Raw genomic sequence first — 25,394 nt, 5'->3', positions numbered from 1 at the left:
ATCACTCAACAGACATTGGAAGCAAAAGAGGTATAGCTGCTCGATCAAGGATCCCATTACTCAACAGGCATAGCTGCTCGACCAAGGATCCCATTACTCAACAGGCATTGGAAGCAAAAGAGGTATAGCTGCTCGACAAAGAATCTCCATTATTCAACAGGCATTGGAAGCAAAAGAGGTATAGCTGCTCGACAAAGGATCCCATTACTCAACAGGTATAGCTGCTCGACTAAGGATTTCCATTATTCAACAGGCATTGGAAGCAAACGAGGTATAGCTGCTAAGGCCAATGAGTAGTTGTCATGTCTTCGAATCCATATGAAGGTTCTGATGCTGATGCTGGTGCTGGTGCTGGTATTGGTGCACCTTATGACAATGAAGCTAATGACAATATTCATAATCAAGATACATTTTTATCTCGCATATTTGGCTTAAACTCGATATATAACCAACTACAGGATAATTATCAATATTACGACCCTGAGTATGATAGTGCTTATCAACAGGGTCTTTCTAGGAGTATAAATCAACAGGAGGAGGAAGAGGAGCAAAGATTGGGAATGTTGATGCCAATGGTTAATGACCAAAAAGAAGGGTTGTTGTCTTCATCACCAAAGGAAACTTTTCCCTTGGAGAATTTGGTAAATAATGACGAGTCTAAAAGAAAAATGGATACCAACTCAACCAGTCTCCTTGACTCGGAGTCAGACTCAGATCTATCATCTAGCTCAGAGTCGTTGGTAACAAGAGCTAAGCTTCGTGATAAGCCACAGCTTGTAACAAAGCAACCCCAACTGCACTTGGATCCAGAGCCATTAGAGCTGCGACCGAGTATAAAGTTTCAAATCCCTCAACGGGCAAAATCTATAATGCACAAATTCAAAGATCCGGGTTTACCCTTGTACAACAAAACAGAACTGTACAGAAAACCACAACAGAAGCCATACGTGAATACAAATTATAAACCATCTACAACCCCAAGATCCGTAAGAGTGGTTATTCCGCCAAAGGAACGAGCATTATACCTTTGGGCAAATATAACAAATATGGATGAATTCTTATGTGATGTTTATTACTATTACCGTGGTCGAGGATTGTTGAATATTGTATTGACTAGAGTAGTTGATTTATTGATTCTTATATTCATTATCACTTTCACCATTTTCCTCAAATGGGGTATTGATTATTCCAAATTTGTTGAAAATTATCATGAAGAACATCACCTTGTATTATCAGATTTAATTATCCCACGATATTACCATACTGTTCCATTTTTGGTCAAGTTTTTGGTATTTGGGTTCTCCATATACGTTGTGCTACGATCAGTCCAATTATATTTTGATTACAACTACAAATTAAAAGAGATCAAGAATTTCTACCATTATTTGTTGAATGTTGGTGATACTGAATTAATGACAATTAGTTGGAAAACAATTGTTGAGAGACTCATGCTATTGAAAGATTACAATAGCCTAACATCAACTCATCCTATAGAAAATCACTACATTAATGATTTGTCGTCCAAAGTTAGATTGAATGCACATGACATTGCGAATAGGATAATGAGAAGAGAAAATTATATGATTTCATTAATAAACAAGGATATTTTAGACTTGTCAGTGTTATTTATGAATGAGAAATCGGTATTAACTAGAACACTTGAGTGGAACTTGAAATTGTGTATTGATAATTTTGTCTTCAACAAACAGGGACAAATCAACGGCAGTATTTTAAAAGATTACAATCGAAATCAGCTAGCTAGAGAACTCACATCTCGACTCAAACTAGCAGCAATGATAAATGTCGTGTTATGTCCCTTTATTGTCATCTACTTTGTCCTTTTATCCTTCTTTAGATACTTTAACGAGTATAAATCAAATCCAAGTTCACTTATTGGGTTGAGACAATATACGCCTTTTGCAAGATGGAAATTAAGAGAGTTCAATGAATTGCCACATTTTTTCAACAAAAGGCTACAAATGTCACAAGCTGCTGCAAATACGTATATTGACCAGTTCCCCAAGGGATTCTTTGTCATTAATGCAATGAAATTAGCCAATTTCATATCTGGGTCCATATTAGCCATTTTGGTTATCTTGGGATTATTATTGGAAAACGAACTGCACTCATTTTGGTCATTTGAAATCACCGACGGAAGGTCAACTTTATTTTATATTAGTATATTTGGTACTTTGTGGGCTATGACTTCGGCATCATCAAGTCCAGAACAGATACAACTGGGCCAAAATTATAATCAAAATACATACATATATGACCCTGAAGCTAACATTCGATATGTTTCTCAATTCACTCATTATTTACCAAGTTCATGGAATAAAAAGCTTCATACTATTCAAGTCAAGAATGAGTTTTGCCAATTGTACTCACTCAAAATAATCATTATCATGAATGAAATATTGAGTCTCATCTTGACTCCGTTCATACTTTGGTTTAAAGTATCCAAAAACAGCGGGGCCATTATTGATTTTTTTAGGGAGTACAGCATACATGTTGACGGACTAGGTTATGTTTGTTATTTTGCAATGTTCAATTTCGAAGAGAAAGATAAGAATATGATGCTGGGTAAACAGAGACGTCGTCGTCAAAAGAAGAAGAAGAATAAAAAGAGCAAGAAAACATTAAATAAAATATCTAGTAAACCAAAGAGTAAGGTCTCCAAGAGTGACGACGAAGAAGAGGAGCATGGTGATATTGGGGGAAAGTTCAACAATACAATACATTCTTTATCAGAAGATTCTAATTGCGATTCCGATTCCGATTCCGATTCAGATTCCGATTCAGATGACGCATTGGCATACTTGCAAAACGATGACAAGATGATAAAGTCGTACATGTACTTTCTTAAATCATATGGTGGAAGTGCCGAACAACCAACTGCGTCTTCCTCACATCATCACCGTATCCATCATCATCGTCGTACACCTCAAACACAGCCTGCTATATATCAACAATTATCCAAGGTGAACCAACAGCAAACTACCGATCTACTTTTATCTCAAGATGCAGCAAGTTTAAGTGATTCAATATATAAAGCCGATTACAAAATCGATGATTCAGAAATATTCAATACTGTGGATCCCAACTTTAAGGATAAATCTAAAAGGAAAGGTGGTGTTTTGGGAATGTTGAATCAATTTTACAAACAAGAAATTGGCCAAAACGCTCGTGTTTAGAGAACAACCTTAGAGGGCTAAAGAGAGATGTAGTTTTTCTATCAAATTAAATTATGTCTATAATGATACCCCCCCATTTAGTCTTTTTGTTTATTTTTTTTTATTCTTCCATTTGATTTTTGAAATAAAAATCTTGAATTTTTATAGTACAAATACGAAAGGAGTCAAGTCAAACTGTGGAAGCTTGGTTGTTTACGTTATTTGGTGATTCTTTTGCTTTCTTGTTAATGCTACTCCCGTTATTGTATCCATTCGACGTCTTTCCCCTTGTCAGTTATCGTCTCCTCCTTTTTATGCTTTAATATCTCATCCAATAAAATAGGCCCAAATTCCTGGAAAACCTTTTTCAAACCATTCCTCTTGATTGGCTTTGCTAAAAATCCATTCATACCTGAATTATAGCACTCTTTAACATTACTTTCATCTGCAAAAGCCGTGAGAGCAATTATCGGTCTAGTGTATTGCAAATCCTGCCTTATTATCTTTGTTGCTAATAGTCCATCAATCTGTGGCATTTGAACATCCATAAATATCATATCAAATGGTTGTTCTTCCGATTGAGCCTTTTTAAGGAGCTCAATTGCTTCAGCTCCATTACATGCCATGGTGGTATCGGTGAATCCTTCGAGTCGTAGCATTCTTTTGATGACTTCTTGATTCACCTTGTTGTCTTCTGCAACTAGTATCCTTGCACTTGTCAAGCAAAAAGAATTCTCGTCTGATGAAACTGTTGTGTTTTGGTTGGCTATTAGTCCAGGATCCGCAGTACCTGTTGAGGTTTGATGCAATAGTTCCGGCTTATCAATGAATGACGATTTCTTAAAACTCTTATTCACAGAGCCATTGGAATCAGATGAGAATAAAGATGCTCCCAGAGTTGGTATGGTCTTTTTATTGTCATCACCCAGGTTGACCATATTTTTCACTTTTATCTTGTCTGTTTCGGTATTAGTTTCACCAAGAACAACCACAGCATTATCATCAAAAGCAACTTTTCTATTTACCTTGGAATTGGGGTTAAATTCGTCATTACAAAACTCTTCAAAGTCTTGAGGAGGAACCACAATTTCTCCAGTCTGTGGTAATGGCAAAGTCAACGTAAATGTAGATCCTTGTCCGAGTTCCGATTTTAGTACTAGTGTTCCATTCATCATCTTCGCAAGTTGTCTACATATACTCAATCCCAATCCAGTACCTCCATAACTTCGACTCAAGGTTTGGTCTCCCTGTATAAACGGTTCAAATACTTTCTCTTGTAACAGAGGTTCTATTCCGGAACCCGTGTCCTTAACTTCTACTTGTATAACCCATGTTTTTGGCTCATACATGTTTCTAACCTTAAAAACTTTATCATTTTTGATGATTTCATTATTGGCTAAGCTAGAGTTAAGATCTAACTTTTTGTCTAAATTGGGGTACCCTTTGTATTCACTCGTAGATGGAGTTAACGTGAGTCTATTCACGCTTGATTGATCGTTATTTATCGTAGTCACCGATGATGTTCTGCTAACTTTAAGTGAAACCCCCTCCAGTAAAGTCCTGTAACACGCACTAAGTGTATTGGAATTTGGTTTTTTAAATTGAGATTCCTGTATTTTCTTTTCGTATTGTGCAGATGAAATGGTCGTCATACTTTGTGAATCGTAATCGTTATTGTTATTGTTATTGTTATTGCTATTGTTATTCTTATTCTTATTGTCACTGTCTTTGTTGTTTTTCTTGTTGTTCGTTAAGTCGTCAATGTTCTCTTGTTGTTTGGATGTTGGTGTAATGTTAGGTGCAAAATAATCTGTTCGTCGGTCAGACTCCAAAACAGGTGAGAGTGGTTCTGTTTTTGTTATGACTTTGTTGTTGTTGGTCGATGGCATCGCATAAACTTGTTCAAATTTACTTTTTTCAGATCTCACAGAATCATAATCACCCAATAGTCTAAACGATACATCAACAAATCCATCAACCGGGGTGAATTTAAGTGCATTTGAAACGAGATTCATTATGATTTGTATGATCCTATTGGAATCGCCATATAGAATCAACTTTCTAAAGATATTTGGTCTTACCAGGATCTTGAAATTTACTCTTTGGTCTTGTGCCAATTTGCTGAATATTGATTGTATTTGGTATGTGATTTCGAGAATTTGGAAATTCGATTTTTCCAATTTTGATCTATTTAATGTGTTTTTTGAATATGTCAATAATTCGGTCAAAATTTGTAACAACAATTCCCCTGACCGATAAATTAATTTCAAGGAATCCTTCATTCTATCCCGGTCGTTTTCCTCTATTGCTATAGACGCCATTCCCAAAATACCATTGAGTGGTGTTCGCAATTCATGAGATATGTTTGCAATAAATACTGTTTTCGCTTCATTTGCCGACTCTGCTTCAATTTTTGAAGCTTCAAGTTCTTTAGTTCTTAAGCGAACTCTATCTTCCAAGTGGGTGTACTGCTTCTCCAATTCTTCAGTCATTATGTTGAACGCTTCTGTCAATTCTGTTAATTCATCCTTGAAAAGCATCTTCGATGGCGGTATCCGTGGTGGCACCCGAAACCCAGTTGAATAAACAGATCCTGATCCTGTCGAGATAGAATGTACACTATTGCGTTTGTCAAACTTTTCCATAGTTGGCGTATCGTTCGAGGGTGAAGGACTAGTACCGCTCTCCATAGTTCTTCCCTTTTTGAATCGCGTTATTGATATGGTTGCCTCCTTCAACCTAGTAATCGGTCGAATAAACCAAAAGGCAAGGGAAAACGTCAACATACACATAAAAGCTCCAACTCCAATGACAACACCAATAATGATCTTTTTTAGTTTTGTTACAGGGGCATTAAAAGTTGACTTTTTTTGTACCGTTACGATTAACCAATTCCAATTACTAAATGTTGCTTTTCTATACCCAACCGCCAATTTATCACCATTTACCGACCTTACATTAGTCAGAACGCCATTTGATGCTTTGGAGTTGAATGCTTTTTTAACAAAACTATTTCGGTTAATTTGGTAGACTACACCAGGTCTAATAACGCCTCTATTGTTGAAAAACACTGTTTGGAATGCTGTTATGTTCAGCGTCTCATTTTTCAAATGATCTATTGCGTTTCCTTCATAAAAGGGTCTAATGGCCAATGTCCAATAGTCTGTTGTTGTAGTATTCAATGCCTGGTAGATTGAGTTAGCTGAGGATATAACAGATATGTATCCGATTAAAGTCCTGTTGGAACTTGGGTCATTTTGATCGTAAATGGCCGCAGTGGTTCCTGCAAAGTAGGACAGATTATAGCTATCGGTATTATTGGGGTAGGGCCCGGTATAATAAAATGAATCAGATGTGTATTCCTGTACTACGAATGGGAGTGGTCCTCCTGACGGAATCGGGTACAATCTATCTTTCAAACCTTGTGATAAAATTATTGGTTCGTTTTTAGTGGACATGACTATTTCTAGTTGACGGTTATATAGCCTTGCAGATAAAAAGATATCTGTTGATAAATACTGTTGAAACAAACTTTCGACATCCTTGTATAAGAGGGACAGGGTGTTCCCATTCAAGTCACTTTTCAATGGCGATATTATTGTATCCACTTGCGATAATGAGTCTACTGTTATATCTAGAAAAGCCATTGCTTGCTGTACTTGAACTATTTTCAATTGTGAAATCACCAGTAACCTTTCCGATCGTAGACTCTTTAAGTTATCACTAAAGTAGATACCTGTTACCAAGCCCAATATCAAAAGGGATACTAGACATGCAAACCCCACCAAGAATATCAATTGCGGTCGAATTCCAATTTTTAATCTTTTCATTTCAGAACAAGCTGTATTTGTTTATTCTTTGACGGGGGGGAGGGGGAGAAGGGAAACAACGGGTAAAGTAGTTGAATAGCTAGATACCACAATTGTACGATCCCAAATCTCACAAATTTGAACGGCTAAAATGGGGATGAGGGGAGGATAACACAGTTTCAATAATTATTAAAAGTCTTCAAGAAAATGTTTTGTTAGCCATATGAACTTTTTAGTGTATGTGTAAAGCCTGAGCTTCGGTATAGGAATATTATTCAATAAAAGAATCCTGTAGGAACGAAAATCCTTTAAAGACTGATATGTATATGGTTATGAAATTATAGTTGAAAAAAAAAAAAATAACCGAAAGAAGAGTTGTGCCTTCCTTCCTTAGATTTTAAATTGCTGGTATCTTTTACTATTGTTCTTATTGTTATGTTTGGCTATTGTTTCATACGTCAAATTTTCTCATTCACACATCCCATAGAAACTCACATATATCCACTCTTTTTTGGTAATCTCTCTGCATTTCTCTTTTCCTCTCCCTCGAATTTCTTTTCTTTTTAGATCTCAGATCTCAGTTAATCAATCACAGATTGGAAACTTAACCCTTGTCAAAAAATAAAAATTATAATAATAATTAAAAAAAATAGAACAAAAGTTCAACTAGGGCGGGGAGGGCAGGGATGAACTAAGCATTTTGAAGGCCCAGATTTGGTATTTGGTGTAAGGCGCTGAGCTTTTGTGTAGGCGTAGACTAAAACAATAAATTTTCAAAATAGCGGTTAGCCACGAATGGTGAATTGGCTCGTTTCTTAATAGTTTGGGTGCCTAGTTTTGTGAAACATATTTAGTTGCGGAGAAGATGATGGGGATGGTCTGGACTATTTTTGTTGTCAACTTTGAAATTAGCTGAATCAAACAAAACTAAAATTGGTCCTTGGGGCGGCACTATCGACACTATCGACACTATCGACACTATCGACACTATCGACACTATCGAGCGGAGCGAGATAGTGGAGCAGCACTTAGTAGCAACACTTAGTAGCAACACTGTCGACACTATCGATACTAGCGACACTATCTCGTTCTGTTCTGCTCGATAGTGTCGGACCTGACAATTCATTTACCTCCTCTTTACCAAGCTGGACGTGACAATTCACCTACCTCCTCTCTACCAAGATACTAGCTGGATCTGACAATTCACCCACCTCCTCTCTACCAAGCTGGACCTGACAATTCACCCACCACCTCTCTACCTATCAAGCAGTGCGACACAGTTTCGTTGGCAGCTAGTGTTGCTCCACTATCTCGCTCTGCTCGACAGTGTCGGACCTGACAATTCACACACCTCCTCTCTACCAAGATACTAGCTGGACCTGACAATTCACCCACCTCCTCTCTACCAAGCTGGACCTGACGGTTCACCCACCTCCTCTCTACCAAGATACCAGCTGGACCTGACGGTTCACTCACCTCTTCTCTACCTATCAAGCAGTGCGACACAGCTTCGTTGACAGTTAGTGTTGCTCCACTATCTCGCTCTGCTCGATAGTAGAGCGTTAGCAGCTAGTTTTGCTCCACTATCTCGCTCTGCTCGACAGTGTCGGACCTGACAATTCACCCACCTCCACTCTACCAAGCTGGACCTGACCGTTTACCTACCACCTCTCTACCTATCAAGCAGTGCGACACAGTTTCGTTGGCAGCTAGTGTTGCTCCACTATCTCGCTCTGCTCGATAGTAGAGCGTTAGCAGCTAATGTTGCTCCACTATCGAGCAGAGCGAGATAGTGGAGCAGTAGCTCGCTTCGCTCGCTAGTGTCCTCAATGTTTTGCAGCCGCTTGAAAAAGGCCAAAGTTGGCTCTTCGATGACACAGCCGCACAATATACCCCTTTAGGAAATTCAAGCGATGGCTGAAAAAAATGAAAAAAAAAATTAAAGATTGCAGAGATTTCCACCCATTTGAAGTTGAACAAGAAGGATTCTTTTGAGCTCTATTTTCATATGGGATGGCCGGGTCGCAGTTGAAACGGTTGAAGTTAGCTCTTAAGGAGAAAGGTTTGATAGGGCAAACCAACTCTGCTTCCAAAAAGGCCAAGAAATCTAAAACGAGTAGAAGGAATGAAGTAGATAGAGATGAGCGGCAAGCTAATCTTTCGGATATTAGGCTGCAGTTTAATACCTTTGACCTGAAAATCAATAGGACTAAGCATGATATAACTATTACACAAGGTGGTGAATTTGTCACTGTTGGTTCGAAGCAGCACAATGCTTATACGGCGAAAAATGGTGCGATGCAAAGGCAAATGAAGATGCAATATGATTTGGAAAAAAAGAAACGGAACAAGACTGGTGGGGTATTGGATAGACGATTTGGTGAGAATGATTCTCATTTGTCGCAGGAGGAGAAAATGTTGGCTCGGTTTACGCGGGAGAGACAAGCTGCGTTGGGCAAAAAACGCGGTTTATACTCATTAGAAAGTGATGATGATAATGATGAAGGTGAGGACAATGGGCAAGATTCTGGATTTCAACTAACACATAGTGGACAGGCATTGTCATTGGACGATGACAGTGATAATATTGTTAGGTACGTTGACGAGGATCAAGCTATAGAAGAGCCCAAGAGGAAGAAGAGTAAAAATGAAGTAATGAAGGAAATTATTGCAAAGTCCAAGTATTATAAACAACAGAGACAACAAAATCTTGCAAAAACACATGAACAAATAGACGAATTGAATGAGGATTTTGATAGTATCATGGATGATCTAAGGGAATCCCAGCCTAAGAAACTGCAGTTTTCTACAAAAACACCCGAAAATATCGAATATGATAGCAAGGTGAGGGAGTTGGTTTATGATAGAAGAGCCGTGCCCGCTGATAGGACCAAGACCGAGGAGGAACTACTCAAGGAACATGAAGAAAAGAAAAAGAAATTAGAACAGGATAGACTAAAGAGAATGGAAGGGTTTGTTACCGACCGAGACGCTGAAGGGGATGATTTGGATGATGTTGAGAAGGTGTTCTGGGGTAGTGGTGATAGTGAGGATGAAGGAGAAGGAGAAGGAGAAGGAGAAGACGAAGGCGAAGGATTTACTATTGAAGAGGATGGTGCAAAGAAGGAACTAGAAGAGGGAGGAAAGGTGGATACGGAAGGCCAAGCTAGGCCAGGATCTAAAAAAACACCTCCTATGATTATGCCAACATCCAGTGAGGAGTTCATAGGTCATATGTCTACTCTCCCATTTGAACAACAATTAACCTACATCAAAGGGATTTGTGATACGTATAAACCAAATTTGGCTATTGGCAACAAGGAGAAAATGAATCAATTTGTTAGTATATTATTTGAATATGTGCTTCATTTATCTAACCAATTCCAGCCATTTCAACCGATTTTGAAAATTTTGAAAAAATTGAGTTTGTCATATAATGAGCAATTGGTAGAAACAATGAGACAATATATACTGGAGATTGAATTGAGAACCAAAAGCGATTTGGATGCGTTGAGGCCATCAGATTTGGTATTTTTCTTAATTGTTGCTTACTTGTTCTCGACATCCGATCATTACCATTTGATAGTTACGCCTTGTCTTATCTTGATGAATCAAATCTTGAGTCACATCATGTATAATCTGGACATTCGTTTAGAGGACTTGGCAAAGGGAGTATTTTTAGTCGACGTACTACTCACGTACCAAAGGTTTAGTAAGAGATTTGATCCTGAAGTTGTCAACTATATTGAATTTTCCATGGTTAATTTAATTCCAGAACCAGAATTATTCAATTTTGAAGACTCTTTATCATTGCAAAAATCCACGGGGAAATTGAATATTGCCAAATCACATAAATATCAAGTAGGAGAAGGAGAAGGAGAAGACCACCAAATTTCACTTTCGGAAATCTTTAACAATTGCGACTCGCTTCAACTAAAATCCAAGCTCATTGTTAAACTTGTCACAATAATTGATAAATGCATATCATTGTGGCGAGACAAGAGTTCCTCGATTGAACTTCTTGAATCATTCATACAGCTTCTTAAACATTTTTCAAGATATACTTCACTAACATCGCCATTCCTCGTGAAGTCATCTAAGCTCCTCAAAGCAGCTCTTGACTCAAGACGTCCACTTGAATTACAACACCATAGATCTTTAGGTATTGCAACTTATGCGCCTAAATTCGAAGAGAATTTCAACCCCGACAAGAAATCTTATGATACTAATATCGAACGCCAACAACTCGCCAAAGTTAAGTCACAATTGAAGAAGGAACAGAAAGCAGCACTTAAGGATATACGATACGAGAACAGGTTTCTTGCAAGAGAACAAATTGAAGAGAAAAAATCAATGTATGATGAATATCATCGGAAAATGGCCAAGATTGTTAATTCTATTCAATCTGAAGAAGGAGCAGAAAGAAACCAATATGAAAGAGAAAAGAAACAGAGGAAGAATAAAAAGTAAATTTGTCATGGCCAGTGAAAACAACCAGTATCTTTTCGTTTCTGTACCACACTTGATATTGGTACTGGTATATCTGGAGTATGTAAGTTTTTTTTTAATAGCCACAGCTTGAAGAAAGACATTGTAGGTGATGGTAATGTCAGTATCTCTTTCTGTCTGTGTTTTTATTTTTCTTTTTCTTTTTTTTTTTTTTTTTTTTTTTTTTTTCTCTTTTTTTTTTTTTTTTTTTTTTTTTTTTGTTTTGTTTTTGAGAGAAGTAGGGGGTGAATACAGAAGGAGGAAACTAGAGTNTTTTTTTTTTTTTTTTTTTTTTTTTTTTTTTTTTTTTTTTTTTTTTTTTTGTCTGCCCTGTCTATTTATCTGTTTGTCTGCATTTGTCTGCCTGATTTTATCTCTTGTACCAAGTGAACATTGCTTTCCTGTTTTGAGAGGTAAAATCATTTAGAGAGGTGTCGATTCAAAGCACCCCCCGGTTTTAAAAATTCCGGAGTTCATGTTGCAAGCAAATAAAGAGGTTTTTTTACCAACCCTTACACAAAACTGGAAAACTCGGAACTGAAGTACATGGGCAGAATATACACCACTTGATAATTTGCAAGTGGTGTTGATGGTGATAATGATGCTAAGTAAGGCACTTGAAGAATTTGTTAAAGTATCAACTTATAGAGTGATAGTTACAAAGTGATAAAATCGTCAAAAAAAGCTTCAAAAACAAGAATTAAAAAAACGGTTAAATAGATAATACTAATAATAAATTATAAAGTAACAACACATATGCCAACATCACAAGCATCACAAACTTTTGTACATGAAAACACACACATATACTCATCCACCCTCTCTCTCTCTCTCTCTCTCGTTGCAAGTAATTGGGGTATCGGGAATGGCAGCAATGGCAGCCCTATTCATAGATGGTTAAAAATTAGATGGTTATTATTCTGGGTATAGTATACTTGACCTGAAATAAAAAATAAAAAAAAGACGTGTCAAATGTAGTTTAACTTTCATCGTGTGCGGTCAACAACAGGGGTAAGTGAAGAGCATTTCCCCATTGTTGGTTTCATATGGATTCTCATTAGTGTGATTAAATGATGAAGAACTCGAGTAATTAGGTATGAATGTAAAAACTTGTTTTTTATTTTTATTTTTATTTTTTTTTCTTCTTCTTCAATTTCCTTCGGTTAAACCAATAATGCTAGGGGTATTCAAAAAAAAACCTAATGGGTTTAAGCTTGAGACATTGATGGAACACCTGTTCTTGGAGCAGATCTTCTTGCCGATCCACCAAACAATCCACCTCTAACCAAACTAACCGCACTAAAGATACCTGAAAAGATGAAAATAAAAGCTGAAAAGTACAAGAATGCAGTTGAAGCTTGAGCTTTTCTACATCTTGCTCCTGAGCCTTGGTTAACCTTGTTTCTCTCAAGGTATTCATGGTTACCACATGAGTGAACTCTGATAGCTGCGGCTATAGCAGTTGCACCGGCAAATGTGAATACGAAATTCAAGAAATCAAAAGTGAACAAAATGAGCGGCCATGCCAAAGCTTCAATGAAAAAGGCAAAGATACCGTAAATTGATGAAGTTAACAAACCGAAAGCGGCTGCAAAAACGGCAAAGTTCACCTGTGGGTTGTGTTGACGAATAGTGGTTGCTGCTAGAGAGCCTGTCAAACCCAAGGCAACAGCCAAAAATACAAAATTGAAAGCTCTTAAAATAACGTCTCCAATAGCCAACATTGAAAATAGTAGATTATTTAATTATAGGGTTGTAGTAGTAACAGATACTGAGGGTATTTTAGATTATAGGTCACTTTTTGAATATATACTCCTCAAAACAAACAATTGAGTCAATATCAATTCAACTTTTTTCTCTCTTATATATATATATATATATTTATATAAAAATAAATAGAAAAGAAGCAGTATAGAAAAGAAGAAGAGAGCTTTAAAGGATTTTATATAGGTTATATACTTTGTCTTTTATAGCTAGTCTTAATAGTGAGAGAAAAAAAGTAATGAAAATTAAAGTCATCTATTTTATAGAGAGAAGAAATGACTGAAGGAAAGGAAGGTAAGAGGGGTGGCATTATGCCCAGTAGCAATTATATTGATTAAGGCTAAATGAAATCGGGTACTATAAGTGATGTCGATTTTTAGTATTGGTGTATTGGTTTTTTTTTGTGGAACATTTTCAAAACGCAATAGAATAAGGGAACGTGCACAATGGCCAAACTTTTCCGTTCCATCTTTGTTTTGGTTGAAAGCCAAAAGGGAAAGTAAAGCATTTCAAGAGGAAAAGCAGGACAATGGAAGAGTCGACAATAATAGAGGGACAGAAAGGGTAGAAGAAAGAGCAACGGATTATCTGTAATCAACTGTAGTCTAGCGAGCAAAGCGAGCTAGAGAGGAAGGCGGGAAAATGTCTAATAATATCGACATACATCAGATTACACCATACATGGCAATACTTTTCCCGTAGAGCTGCAGGGATAAGGAAGATGGAAAAGTGTCAAGAAAGGTGCCAAAGGAGGTGTGCAAGATAGGTGTGGAATGCGACTAGAGACAGATTCCCTCCAATTGTCACCTTTTTTCTTCTCTTTCCGCTATTGGCAGACGTGATACTTCCGAACTTAGGTCTTAGCTCGGTGAATCAACACAGGGATTTCTTTCCATAAGAAATGAGTCGGTTTTTTTTTTTTTTTTTTTTTTTTTTTTTTTTTTTTTTTTTTTTTTTTTTTATCTTTTTTTTTTATTGCCGTGTTAATCCAGGGAAAACGATCGAAAAAATAGAATAAATTAAAAACACTCATATTCCCGCCGTTTGTAATCATCCCTCAATTGATATTGTAGTCACGTCTCTAGCGAGAAAGGGGAAAAATGTCCGTCACGTCACTTGAATCTGCTATATCAGCTCTAATTGGGGATCTAGCTTCAATACTCGTTATCAAAGCTCATCTTGTTATCAAAGCTCATCTTGTTATCCTTTTACCTTTGCTTCCACTATTTTTACCTTTACTTCCTCACTATTTTTTCCTTTTATATTTGCTCTGTTCATTATCTAATCATCTCCATAGGAATATTTCTTGAAAGTCATTGGGGTCTAAAAACTGTGCATGGTTGGTATTTGTCAGTTATAGCTGTGAATAGGATACTTTGTGTCACCAAACACCAACGTCAAACCCGTGTCTAGGTCACTTTTGTTTTTATCTACTTTACTCCTTGTAAGTCTATTTAGTTTTCTCTCAAAAATTGTATTTACTTAATTACCTAGTTGGGATGAAATAGACCAAATTGGGAATGGAAAAATTTCACGACACAACAAATGTCCTACATTAACTACGTAAAATGTCGCTAGACAGAAAAGACATCTTAGTAATGCCACCTTCACAACAAAATACACACGGCTTAAGAGGTTCTTGTTATTCAAAACTCCCGTTGATTTGATGCCTGAACCATTTCCCAATCTACGAGGTTCAACATGTCCGCTCGCAATCTAAAAGTTGTTTCCATTCAAACAGCTCTTGTCTGAGACCACATTTTTTGCGTCATCTTTTTTTTCTAAACTTGCTTAATTTTTCTTAACCAATAGAAATAAATGATCCCCAGAATTTCCGACTATAGAAAAACTGAAATAATCATCAACTATGTCGTCTATTGGTAGCGTTTGTGACATGATATGGGGGGAGAGACCCGACACAATCGGTACCACAGTTTGTCACAATGCCATATCGCATGTTAGCCAAACTAGTTTCAATTGCGTTTTTATTCGTAAATTCTATTTTTCATCTAGTGACTGCACTTTTCATCCACGGCAAGAGCAGTAGCAACTTTAACTATATCAACAATAGCAACAGCAACAGCAATGAACAATCTCATGAATTTTGCTAATAAAACCGTTCTGCCCCATTTTGTGCTCTTCCTATCTAAATTAATTTTTTTTTCTTCCTTTCCTTTCCTTTAGAACACTATCGAGCAGAGCGAGATAGTGTTGTAACAAGCTACTGAGCTACTAAGTGTTGCTCCACTATCGACCAGAGCGGCCGCGATCCTAATCTTGAAGCTCACTATTCTCTCTTATCACTCCCACCAGAGAGATCTTCTCGAAACATATACATTTTACACCCCCTCCAAATGGGGCCAGTTCCAAAACAAAACAAAAAAAATATTCTCTGTCTGCACATCACAAACAAGTGTATTATAAGGGGGCGTATGTCGCTTATTCGATGCAATTAATTAATCAAGTTTGACAACTCCTCTCTTATCGGGAATACTTTTTCCACTTTTCATTTTAGAAAGGTTCTTGGAAACAGAATTCCTCTCCCTCCCCCCCCCCCCTTCTTTATACATTTAGCTCTTATCACATAAAGATCTCACGCAAACTTTCTTTTACAAGGAAGGGCTTACTTTTCAAAGAGAAAGCCTCGTTGAAACACTTCAAAGTTTATCTTCTTTTGTAACATTCAATTACACATATGTAATCTATCTCTTAAGATCTAAAGAGGTGTCTCTTTTTTTTCTTCTTCTTCTTCTTCTTACTGCTCAATCAGTTGTTTGAAGAACCTTGCAACTTTCTCATCAACACTTACTTGAATAGGCTTCAACCCTTCATTATTAACAACCAATGGATCTGCTTTGCCCACCTTGACTAGTAAAACAGCCACATCTCCATTCCCCTCGGCCAATGCGTGATGCAACGCAGTCCACCCTTCATTATCCTTGGCATTAACATTGACTAGTTTGCCCTTGGTGATTATCTCCCTGCACAGTCCCATCGACCCCATAGCTGCAGCACGATGAAGCGGCGTATACCCTAATTTATCCTTCTTTCTGCAATTTGCACCAAACTCTTCAATCAACACACGTACAAATGGCAAATGGTCTTTTGAAATCGACAAATGTAATGCCGTTGTCCCCAGATTAGTAGTTTGGTTCACATCAGGTATTGGATCACGATGCATTAATAAATTCAAAATCTCAACATTCCCTATTGAAGAAGCAATATGTATTGGTGTCCAGCCACTAGAATCTCTAACGTCATCGAGATCAATATTCGATGGCGTATGCGAGAGTATATATTCAACAAGGGCAATGTTGTTCATCGAACAGGCCCAATGCAATGGACTTCGTTCATCTTCATCCTTAGCATAAAGGAGGTTGGGTGACTCTGTTAGGAGTTGTTCGGCTAAATTTGACTTGTTTTCTTTGATGGCATCGTTTATCACTTGTAGTTTCTCATCACGAACTGACTCGGTGCTCATGACAATGTTATTACAGTTATATAAAACTTATCGTTTTAGGTTCTAGTTGGTTCTCGCTAGTTCCTTGTCCTAATTGGTATATATATATTTTATTTTTTTTGATGACGCAATAAACTTTTACGAAATTAGATTAAATCTCTACTGGACAAAGAGAATCTAAACCACCATCAAAAAAGGAGACCACTTTCACCAACCACCTAACTTCACTAATTGTAATGTATATTTATTTTTCTAAAAAAAAGGGAAAAGAAAAAAGAAATCGACCAATCTTGTCTTAGTCTTTTTTTTTTCATTTTCTTTCTCTTATTGTTTACGAAGAATTGAAAACTCGGTTGAACAACTAATGTCTCATCACTCATTTCTATGCCTCTCAAATGAAGACACACGGGTTTGAAAATAGTCTTTTTCCTCCTTAATAGTCTTTTTCCTTCCTTCTTTTCCTTTCTCATTCATTCTCGGTTATACCAGACCCAGAATCAGAATCGGAATCAGAAGGTGGTTCGTTAAAAAATGGAGCCGCAATAATTGTGGTAGGGATCTTATCAAGACCATCTTCACCCACATACACCTTCTCCTGTTGCTGCCGCTGCTGCTGCTGTTGCTGTTGCTGTTGTTGTTGTTGTTGTTGCTGCTGTAGATTATTCTGCTGAATCTCATCAACATATTCCAAACCTGGCTTGTACTCCTCCATCGGTATTTGACAGTCGCCTAAAATATTATTCTCCAGTGATCCATTCGACAATATATGCTCATTCATACATTGTGATTTATTGTAATTCTGAAAGTACTGCTGCTTAAGTGACTCAAGATAGATCTGGTAATCATTACTTACTTGAGACGTAGCTTGTTTTGTTGCATTTGATGAGTTGATGGATGTGATATTGGAGTTGAGCGACAGTTTGCGCCTCGATATACCCATACCTCCTCTGCGCTCTTCGTCGTCATCATCATCATCCAGTGAATACGTTGTGCTTGATGTTGGTGAGATATTATTATTATATGGTATTATCATTAAATCATTGGTATTATTGTCTTGGAAATTGATTCTTTCATTATGGATTGATGGGTTACTTTCTTCATGATCCTGGTCTTTTTCATTCGGCGATAAGTCATTTGACGAAGCGGACATGGGTGCAGGAGCTGGAGGAGGAACTGGGACAGGGATAATTGGATTGTAGTCAGCATCTAATTGGTTATAATTTATCTTTGTTGATTTGAACTTTGATGATGTTCTTGGATTATTACAATGTGCATACATGTAATCCACCTCCTCCAATTTCAAGCCCTTTGTTTCGTAAACTGTTAAATAAACAAATAAAGTACCAAAGATATTCAAGCCTCCCCACATGAAAAATATCTTGCTTCCCAATGCAGCAGTATGTGCTCCTGTATCAATCAAATAGGGAGTAATATATGCAAAAACAAAGTTGACCAACCAGTTCGTGGCAGCTGTAATGGAGACGGCTTTTTGTCTAATGGAAATACTGTAAATATCCGAACACAAGGCCCATGTACAACCACCCCAAGTGCTGGCAAAAAATAATATAAAGACACATGAAAATGAAACACACAATGCACCATTAACGTGTTTATTTTCGACACTTACTCCAGCAATGGCAATTATGAAGTTTGAGACTGCCATTCCTATACCACCCCAAAACAATAAAGGCCGTCGACCTACTGTATCAATTAGTATAATACCGGGAATCGTGAAAATCACATTTACAACATAAGTAATCAACGACATGATATAATAGTTCAGAATCCCCGTTGAACTAAAGAAGTTGACACCGTAATAAAAAATAAAATTAACTCCTGAACATTGCTGGAAGAACTGTACTCCCATTCCCGTCAACATTCGCAACTGTTGTTTATGTCGCCCACCTCCGTTTCGGAAACAGTCCCAAATTGTAGTCTTACCAAAGGATAGTTCATAATCATAGTTTGCCTTGATCTCAACTAACTCTTCGATCAAATCATCATCGTCTTCGGGTAATCGTCGTAGTTTGCTCAATGACTCTAACGCTTTTGGTATATTATTTTTTTGTGCAAAATATCGAGGACTTTCTGGTAAAAACAGCATACCAATAATCAAAGTTGAAGACCATAGAAATTGTACACCAATAGGTATCCTATATGACCCCGAGTTTGTCATTTTCCTAGTTCCCTGACAAATAGCACTTGCAATTAAAAAACCCCAAGTAATAGCCCACTGGTATGTGAAAACAACTGAACCTCTAACCCATTTCGGCGATGCCTCTGCTTGATACAACGGGACAATAGCAGATAGTATACCAACAGCAATACCGACAACAAATCTCCCCACACATAACAAGGTAATCTCACTCGAACATATCTGTAAAATACAACCAATATTGAAAATTATTCCTCCACTAATAATAATCGAGAATTTACGCCCATAATTATCTGAGGTCAAGGGCGCTATTAGTGCACCTATGAACGTGCCTAGCGATAGCGAGGCAACTGTGATGGCTCTCTCGTGTGTCGTGAAACTGTAACCATTGCGTGGGAAATTCGTATAGACATACTTCATTTCTAATAAATCATTGATGAGCCCCGTATCGTACCCGTACATGAACCCACCAACGGCTGCAACCAAACCGACAACAATAGCTGAGTTGGAAGAGCTCTTTTGTCGCATCTTGCGATAGTACTCTTCCTCTATTGTATTGTCATAAAATAGTTGATCTATATACGACCAGAGTCCCATGATGTTTCTCTCTCTCTCTCTCTCTCTCTCTCTCTCTCTCTCTCTTTCTCTCTCTTTTATTTGTCTCTGTGTGTGTGAAAAATATTACTGGTTTCTTCTAGATAGCATCAGATCTAGGGCTCGGGAATGTGCAGGCGTGGTAGATGTTAGATAAAATGCAAGATTCCCCTTTATATAGCGACTTCCTATCCCCAAAGAAGATGTATATTTGGGGTTTGGTAAATTTTATGATGCGTGGGTTTTTCCTTCTCCTCTTTAGTCCTTTATCAAATGCATAATAAAATTTTCACTTGGTCAAGCCACTTTATACGGGGCGTTTTTCAAGAAAAGTGGATCTACACACGGGTTTTACACGCTACAGCCTAGAAGTAAGATCGCTGAGTCCAAGCTCCTTTTGTAGAGAAACTACTATCTGCTGAAGGGGGGGGGGATTGGAAATACCCCATCAAGGATATCCTATTCTCGGATTTAGTTGTTCTTTTTGTTGGTTATCGCCTTGCCCCAGAAATGGAATTTTTTTTTTTAAAAAGACTCAACAGTACAATGGAAAAAGAAACGCTATTGTTAAATGAAATATGCTTTGCATTAGCTGACAATGTTAGACTATCGAGCACAGCGAGATAGTCTATATTGTTCCTATTGAGCACAGCAAGATGGTCTATATTGTTCCTATCGAGCACATCGAAATGGTCTATATTCTTTAGATGTAAAACAAATCTGAATCTTTTGATTATGGTGCTTATTTACTCAATTTCCAATCACATTTTATAATTTTGTTTTCGTTTGTTTTGTTCGTTGTAATTACGATACTCATTCATCGACACTATTGAGCACCACTATCGAGCAACACTATCGAGCAACACTATCGAGCAACACTATCGAGCAACACTATCGAGCAACACTATCGAGCAACACTATCGAGCAGAGCGAGATAGTGGAGCAGCACTAACTACTTTTTACTATTATCTGCTGGTCTCTTTCTCTACTCTCCTCTACTCTACTCTAATCTCTACTATATTCTACTAGACTCTACTTCATTGGATTCTACTCCATTGGATTCTACTCGATTAGATTCTACTCGATTAGATTCCACTCGATTAGATTCCACTCGATTAGATTCCACTCGGTTACTCTCTTTCACTAGTTTCTACTCTATTCTGTTATAATCTGCTATAATCTATACTGATTAGCCTGTTACAACACTATCGACACTAGCGAGCGAAGCGAGATAGTGGAGCACACTAGTTACAACACTATCGACACTAGCGAGCGAAGCGAGATAGTGGAGCACACTAGTTACAACACTATCGACACTAGCGAGCGAAGCGAGATAGTGGAGCACACTAGTTACAACACTATCGACACTAGCGAGCGAAGCGAGATAGTGGAGCACACTAGTTACAACACTATCTCGCTCTGCTCTCACTTTATTCCTATGCTATCACTCATTTCTATGCTATCACTCATTCCTATACTATCACTCTGCTCGAGCCGGTCTACATCTCACCGCGTACATCACATTGACCAATTCCATCTTACTCTTTCTAGTCTACGTCACCACCAGTCTACATCCCATCCCTTTGCAGCTCATCCTTTTGCAGCTTATTCCTCTACATCACATCCCTCTACATCACATCCCTTTGCAGCTCATCCCTCTACATCCCACTGTCTTAAACCACTCTATATCTAGCTTTACATCTAACCACTTACATCGCTCTGACCATTTCTGTACTGCTCTTACTACCCTACATCACCAGCCTACCTACATCACTCTCACCCTTCTACATCTCACCCTTCTACATCTCACCCTTCTACATCTCACCCTTCTACATCTCACCCTTCTACATTTCACTACACGACTCTACATTTCACCCCTTTACATTGGTCTCGCCACGCTAATTCAGTCTCGCTCTGCTCATTAATGGAGCAGCAACGCACGGGAAAGTTGATTGTCGGTGGCAGCTAGTGTGCTCCACTATCTCGCTCTTCTCGATAGTGTCGCCCACTTACAATTTACGCCACCTACCATCTCAGTCGCACTTGCTCATAAAGCACCCTGCTCATAAAGCACACTAAAAAACAAATTACCACACGCAATCATTTTCTCTTTTTTACAACCAAATAGAGGGGGGCCCCAATGACGGATATATTGAAATCACCTAGGATTGTTGAGGACGTGAGAATAAACAACGATGGAGAAGCTAAGCTAAAGAATATAACGCATGAGGTTCATCAGAGACAAAGAGCTTATGATAATAAGCCAACTAGCTCACCACCACACTCTACTCGTACTCTCAACATCTTGAGAATACTGCTACAATTATCACAAAGGTTATTTACCACAAAGGTCCAACCTGGTACCACTTCTATACCGGAAATGCTATTCTTCTTTATGAACCATCTAATATTGCTCAACTTGTTCTTTGTGATTGCTATTTACAAAAACTTTCTATTCATTTATCGCAAAAGTTATTTAAAGTTTCTTTCCTTAACTTATTATCCCAATAAATCGCCCCAGGTTATTAGAGATGACGTTAACAAATTGAGCAAGATTCCCAAGTCTGTGTCGTGCATTTTAGATTTGAAGGATGATGATGATGAGAATGGTGGTAAAGATGGATTTATCAACCAAATTAGTGAGTTGGCTGCATGGACTGTTAGTGCAGGCATTGGCAAATTGATTATTTACGAATATACTGGTGCATTAAACCAAAGCCATGAGATTTTGATTGACCTCAACAAATCTATAATTAAGAACCTAATTTCCTATTTTGGTACTGAAACAATACCGAAATTTTCCATCAAGGTGCCTCACAAGAACTTGATCTTGTATAGTCACGATGACAATTCGGTTGGTGAGGAAAACGGTACAAGAGACGAGATCAACTTGGAGATTGATTTGTTGAGTAGAGTCGATGGTAAGCCAACAATAATTGAATTAACCAAGACAATGAGTGAATTGGCGTGTAATGGAGAGTTATCAGTTGATGATATTACGATAGATTTGATCAATGAAGAGTTGATTGAGTTAGTAGGACCCGAACCTGATTTGTTGATTTGTTTTGCGCCATCTTTGAATTTAGAGGATTATCCTCCGTGGCACATTCGACTAACTGAGATATTCTATGAACCTGAAAATAAGGATGTCAGTTATGCTGTTTTTATTCGGGCATTGAAGCAATTTTCAAACAGTAAAGTTAATGTTGGTAGGTGATAACTTATCCAATAGAATGATTTAGAGAAGAAGAAGAAGAAGAAGAAGAGAGAGCATATATAAAGTAGAGAAACTACACACGGGTTTGCTAGCTTTTTAGAGATGTGATTGCATATTAAGTTGTATAAAATGTCTCTCACACTATCCAGCAGAGCGAGATAGGAGCACGCTGATTGACACTATCGACATTATCGACATTATCGACATTATCAACACTATCAAGCAGAGCGAGATAGTGGGGCGCGACATTATCGACACTATCGACACCATCTCGCTCTGCTCGATAGTGGGGCGCGCTGACCAGCTTATTACAACTCCATCTCGCTCTGCTCGATAGTGGAGCATTAAGCTCTAGTGCTAACGCTAGTGCCATTGAGTTACTAAGCTCTACTCCTATGGCTCTAGTGCTGTAGCTTTACTTATACAGGTATAGTCCTATTGCTAGTGCCACTGAGTTATTAAGCTTTACTCCTAGCCCTAGTACCAACACTATCAAGCAGAGTCAGATAGTGGAGCACGCTGAATGACACTATCGACACTATCGACACTATCGTTCTGCTCGAGATCACTACCTCCCTTTGCTCGATAGCGGTGCACAATTAAATATTAATAATATATAGTTAATATAGCTTACACTGACTAGCTGCCCGCTATCTCGCTCTGCTCAATAGTTGAGCAAGACTTTGTAGCCTTTTACAACACCATCTCGCTCTGGTCGATAGTGGAGCATTAAGCTCTAGTGCTAACGCTAGTGCCATTGAGTTACTAAGCTCTACTCCTATAGGTCTACTCCCATGGCTAGTGCTATTGAATTATTAAGCTTTACCTATATACATCTACTCCTATGGCTAACTAGCCTATTAAGAAGAGCGAGATAGTGTTGTAATAAACTAGTCAATGTGCTCCACTATTGAGCAGAGCGAGATTACTGAGATTATAGTAGTATTGCTGAGACTCGATTGGTATAGTAAAGACTAGATTACTTGGTTGTTATTGCCGAGAGAGACTAGAGTGGTATTGCTGAGGCTCGATTGCTGAGACTCGATTGGTATCAAGCAGAGCGATACAATACAGCTAGTGTTGCTCGATAGTGTTGCTCGATAGTGTTGTTCGATAGTGTTGTTCGATAGTGTTGTTCGATAGTGGAGCAGTGTCATAAATTTCAGGTAAAAAAAGACAATAGACAGCGGCGTTAAGGCGAATAAAAATTATCATCCAACAGCGTCAAGTGAATCAAAAGATTGAAAAGAAAGAGAAGGAAAAAAAAACTGATTTGTTGTTATTTTCTCCTATTTGATTTCACACCTCAAGAGCCTAGAGTACATAAGTTCGAGCAACGTTAATCGTATATATATCAGTCTTATCACTTATTACTTGAAATTGCTTTTTTACTGAAAAAAAAGCACCAAGAGAGAAGAAGTAACAAAAAAGAACTGATCCTGATCCATTGGATAGTTTAAAGAAAAAACTCGTGTTTTTTTTTCTTCCACTTTTAAATTTCACTGTCATTATATAATTTTGATCTAGAGTGGGTATATCTTCAATCAGAGTCTATATATCTACATTCAAGTAAGGCTGATCAATTAGGCATTAGAACCTGACACTTAATTTGCATTAGACTTCCCCCCCCCCCCCCCCAAATAAAAAAAAAAGTCTTTGGTAACTTAATTTATTTGTCAATTAAATATTTAAGTTCGATATTTTTTTTTTTCCTTTATCAACAAAATTACTACTACTACTACAACAACAACACTAACCAGGTAAAATTACCATAGCTATACCTCATATCCTTTAACTTTCACAGTTCATACAAAGTATATATCATGGGTTTATCATTTTCAAAACTATTCGCCAATCTCTTTGGTAATAAAGAGATGAGAATCTTAATGGTTGGTTTAGATGCCGCCGGTAAAACTACAATTTTATATAAGTTGAAATTGGGTGAAATCGTTACAACCATCCCAACAATTGGTTTCAACGTCGAAACAGTTGAATATAAGAATATTTCATTCACAGTCTGGGATGTTGGTGGACAAGACAAGATTAGACCATTATGGCGTTATTATTTCCAAAATACTCAAGGTATCATTTTCGTGGTTGACTCAAATGATAGAGACCGTATTGCTGAAGCAAGAGAAGAATTACAACAAATGCTTAATGAAGACGAGTTGAGAGACGCTTTATTGTTGGTTTTTGCTAATAAACAAGATTTGCCAAATGCTATGAATGCTGCTGAAATCACCGAAAAATTAGGTTTACATTCTATTAGACAAAGACCATGGTATATTCAAGCTACTTGTGCTACTACTGGTGATGGTTTATACGAAGGTTTAGAATGGTTATCTACCAATTTGAAAAATTCATCTTAAGAAGATAAGAATTGGAGGGTTTTTTTTAAACTTGTGAAAAGATGAACATAAATTAATAAATGAAATACTTTTCTTTTAGTAATTGCAAACTTGTACTCTAATTACGGGGGAGGGGAGTAAGAAAGGAGGCGAGGAAAAGAATGGAGAGGATGCAATCAAACCCGTGTTGCTAGTGTCGATGTAGTTAGAACTGCTCCACTATCGAGACAACACTATCGAGACAACACTATCGAGACAACACTATCGAGACAACACTATCGAGACAACACTATCGAGACAACACTATCGAGACAACACTATCGAGACAACACTATCGAGCAGAGCGAGATAGTGTTGCTAGTGTCGATGTAGTTAGAACTGCTTCA

General features: G+C 37.7%; 8 protein-coding genes across 8 annotated transcripts; 4 read left to right on the top strand and 4 right to left on the bottom strand. All coding sequences in view use genetic code 12, as the record gives it.

The window, feature by feature from the left end:
• Positions 1 to 302: 302 nt before the first annotated feature.
• On the top strand, positions 303 to 3,194 carry ATG9 (autophagy protein; the record flags this gene model as incomplete). Its single annotated transcript, XM_049324207.1, has 1 exon — positions 303 to 3,194. One exon carries the CDS (start codon positions 303 to 305, stop codon positions 3,192 to 3,194), a length of 2,892 nt encoding a protein of 963 aa, XP_049180033.1.
• Positions 3,195 to 3,433: 239 nt separating this feature from the next.
• On the bottom strand, positions 3,434 to 7,003 carry KGF56_002926 (SLN1; the record flags this gene model as incomplete). Its single annotated transcript, XM_049324206.1, has 1 exon — positions 3,434 to 7,003. One exon carries the CDS (start codon positions 7,001 to 7,003, stop codon positions 3,434 to 3,436), a length of 3,570 nt encoding a protein of 1,189 aa, XP_049180032.1.
• Positions 7,004 to 8,995: 1,992 nt separating this feature from the next.
• Positions 8,996 to 11,452, top strand: NOP14 (snoRNA-binding rRNA-processing protein; the record flags this gene model as incomplete). Its single annotated transcript, XM_049324205.1, has 1 exon — positions 8,996 to 11,452. One exon carries the CDS (start codon positions 8,996 to 8,998, stop codon positions 11,450 to 11,452), a length of 2,457 nt encoding a protein of 818 aa, XP_049180031.1.
• Positions 11,453 to 12,678: 1,226 nt separating this feature from the next.
• On the bottom strand, positions 12,679 to 13,194 carry NCE102 (Nce102p; the record flags this gene model as incomplete). Its single annotated transcript, XM_049324204.1, has 1 exon — positions 12,679 to 13,194. The coding sequence occupies one exon, from the start codon at positions 13,192 to 13,194 to the stop codon at positions 12,679 to 12,681; it is 516 nt and encodes a 171-aa protein (XP_049180030.1).
• A 2,795-nt stretch (positions 13,195 to 15,989) lies between these two features.
• KGF56_002923 (uncharacterized protein) lies at positions 15,990 to 16,715 on the bottom strand (the record flags this gene model as incomplete). Its single annotated transcript, XM_049324202.1, has 1 exon — positions 15,990 to 16,715. The coding sequence occupies one exon, from the start codon at positions 16,713 to 16,715 to the stop codon at positions 15,990 to 15,992; it is 726 nt and encodes a 241-aa protein (XP_049180029.1).
• Positions 16,716 to 17,160: 445 nt separating this feature from the next.
• HGT4 (glucose sensor) lies at positions 17,161 to 19,377 on the bottom strand (the record flags this gene model as incomplete). The annotated part of the gene is made up of 1 exon (XM_049324201.1): positions 17,161 to 19,377. One exon carries the CDS (start codon positions 19,375 to 19,377, stop codon positions 17,161 to 17,163), a length of 2,217 nt encoding a protein of 738 aa, XP_049180028.1.
• A 2,206-nt stretch (positions 19,378 to 21,583) lies between these two features.
• Positions 21,584 to 22,660, top strand: KGF56_002921 (ditrans,polycis-polyprenyl diphosphate synthase; the record flags this gene model as incomplete). Its single annotated transcript, XM_049324200.1, has 1 exon — positions 21,584 to 22,660. One exon carries the CDS (start codon positions 21,584 to 21,586, stop codon positions 22,658 to 22,660), a length of 1,077 nt encoding a protein of 358 aa, XP_049180027.1.
• Positions 22,661 to 24,483: 1,823 nt separating this feature from the next.
• ARF2 (Arf family GTPase) lies at positions 24,484 to 25,029 on the top strand (the record flags this gene model as incomplete). Its single annotated transcript, XM_049324199.1, has 1 exon — positions 24,484 to 25,029. One exon carries the CDS (start codon positions 24,484 to 24,486, stop codon positions 25,027 to 25,029), a length of 546 nt encoding a protein of 181 aa, XP_049180026.1.
• Positions 25,030 to 25,394: the final 365 nt, after the last annotated feature.

The sequence above is a fragment of the Candida oxycetoniae genome (genome assembly GCF_023343755.2).
Source record: "Candida oxycetoniae strain CBS 10844 chromosome Unknown scaffold25, whole genome shotgun sequence".
Taxonomy (NCBI): Eukaryota; Fungi; Ascomycota; class Pichiomycetes; order Serinales; family Debaryomycetaceae; genus Lodderomyces; species Lodderomyces oxycetoniae.
Note: the sequence above shows the minus strand (reverse complement) of the source record. Positions and strands in the feature narration are given on the sequence as shown.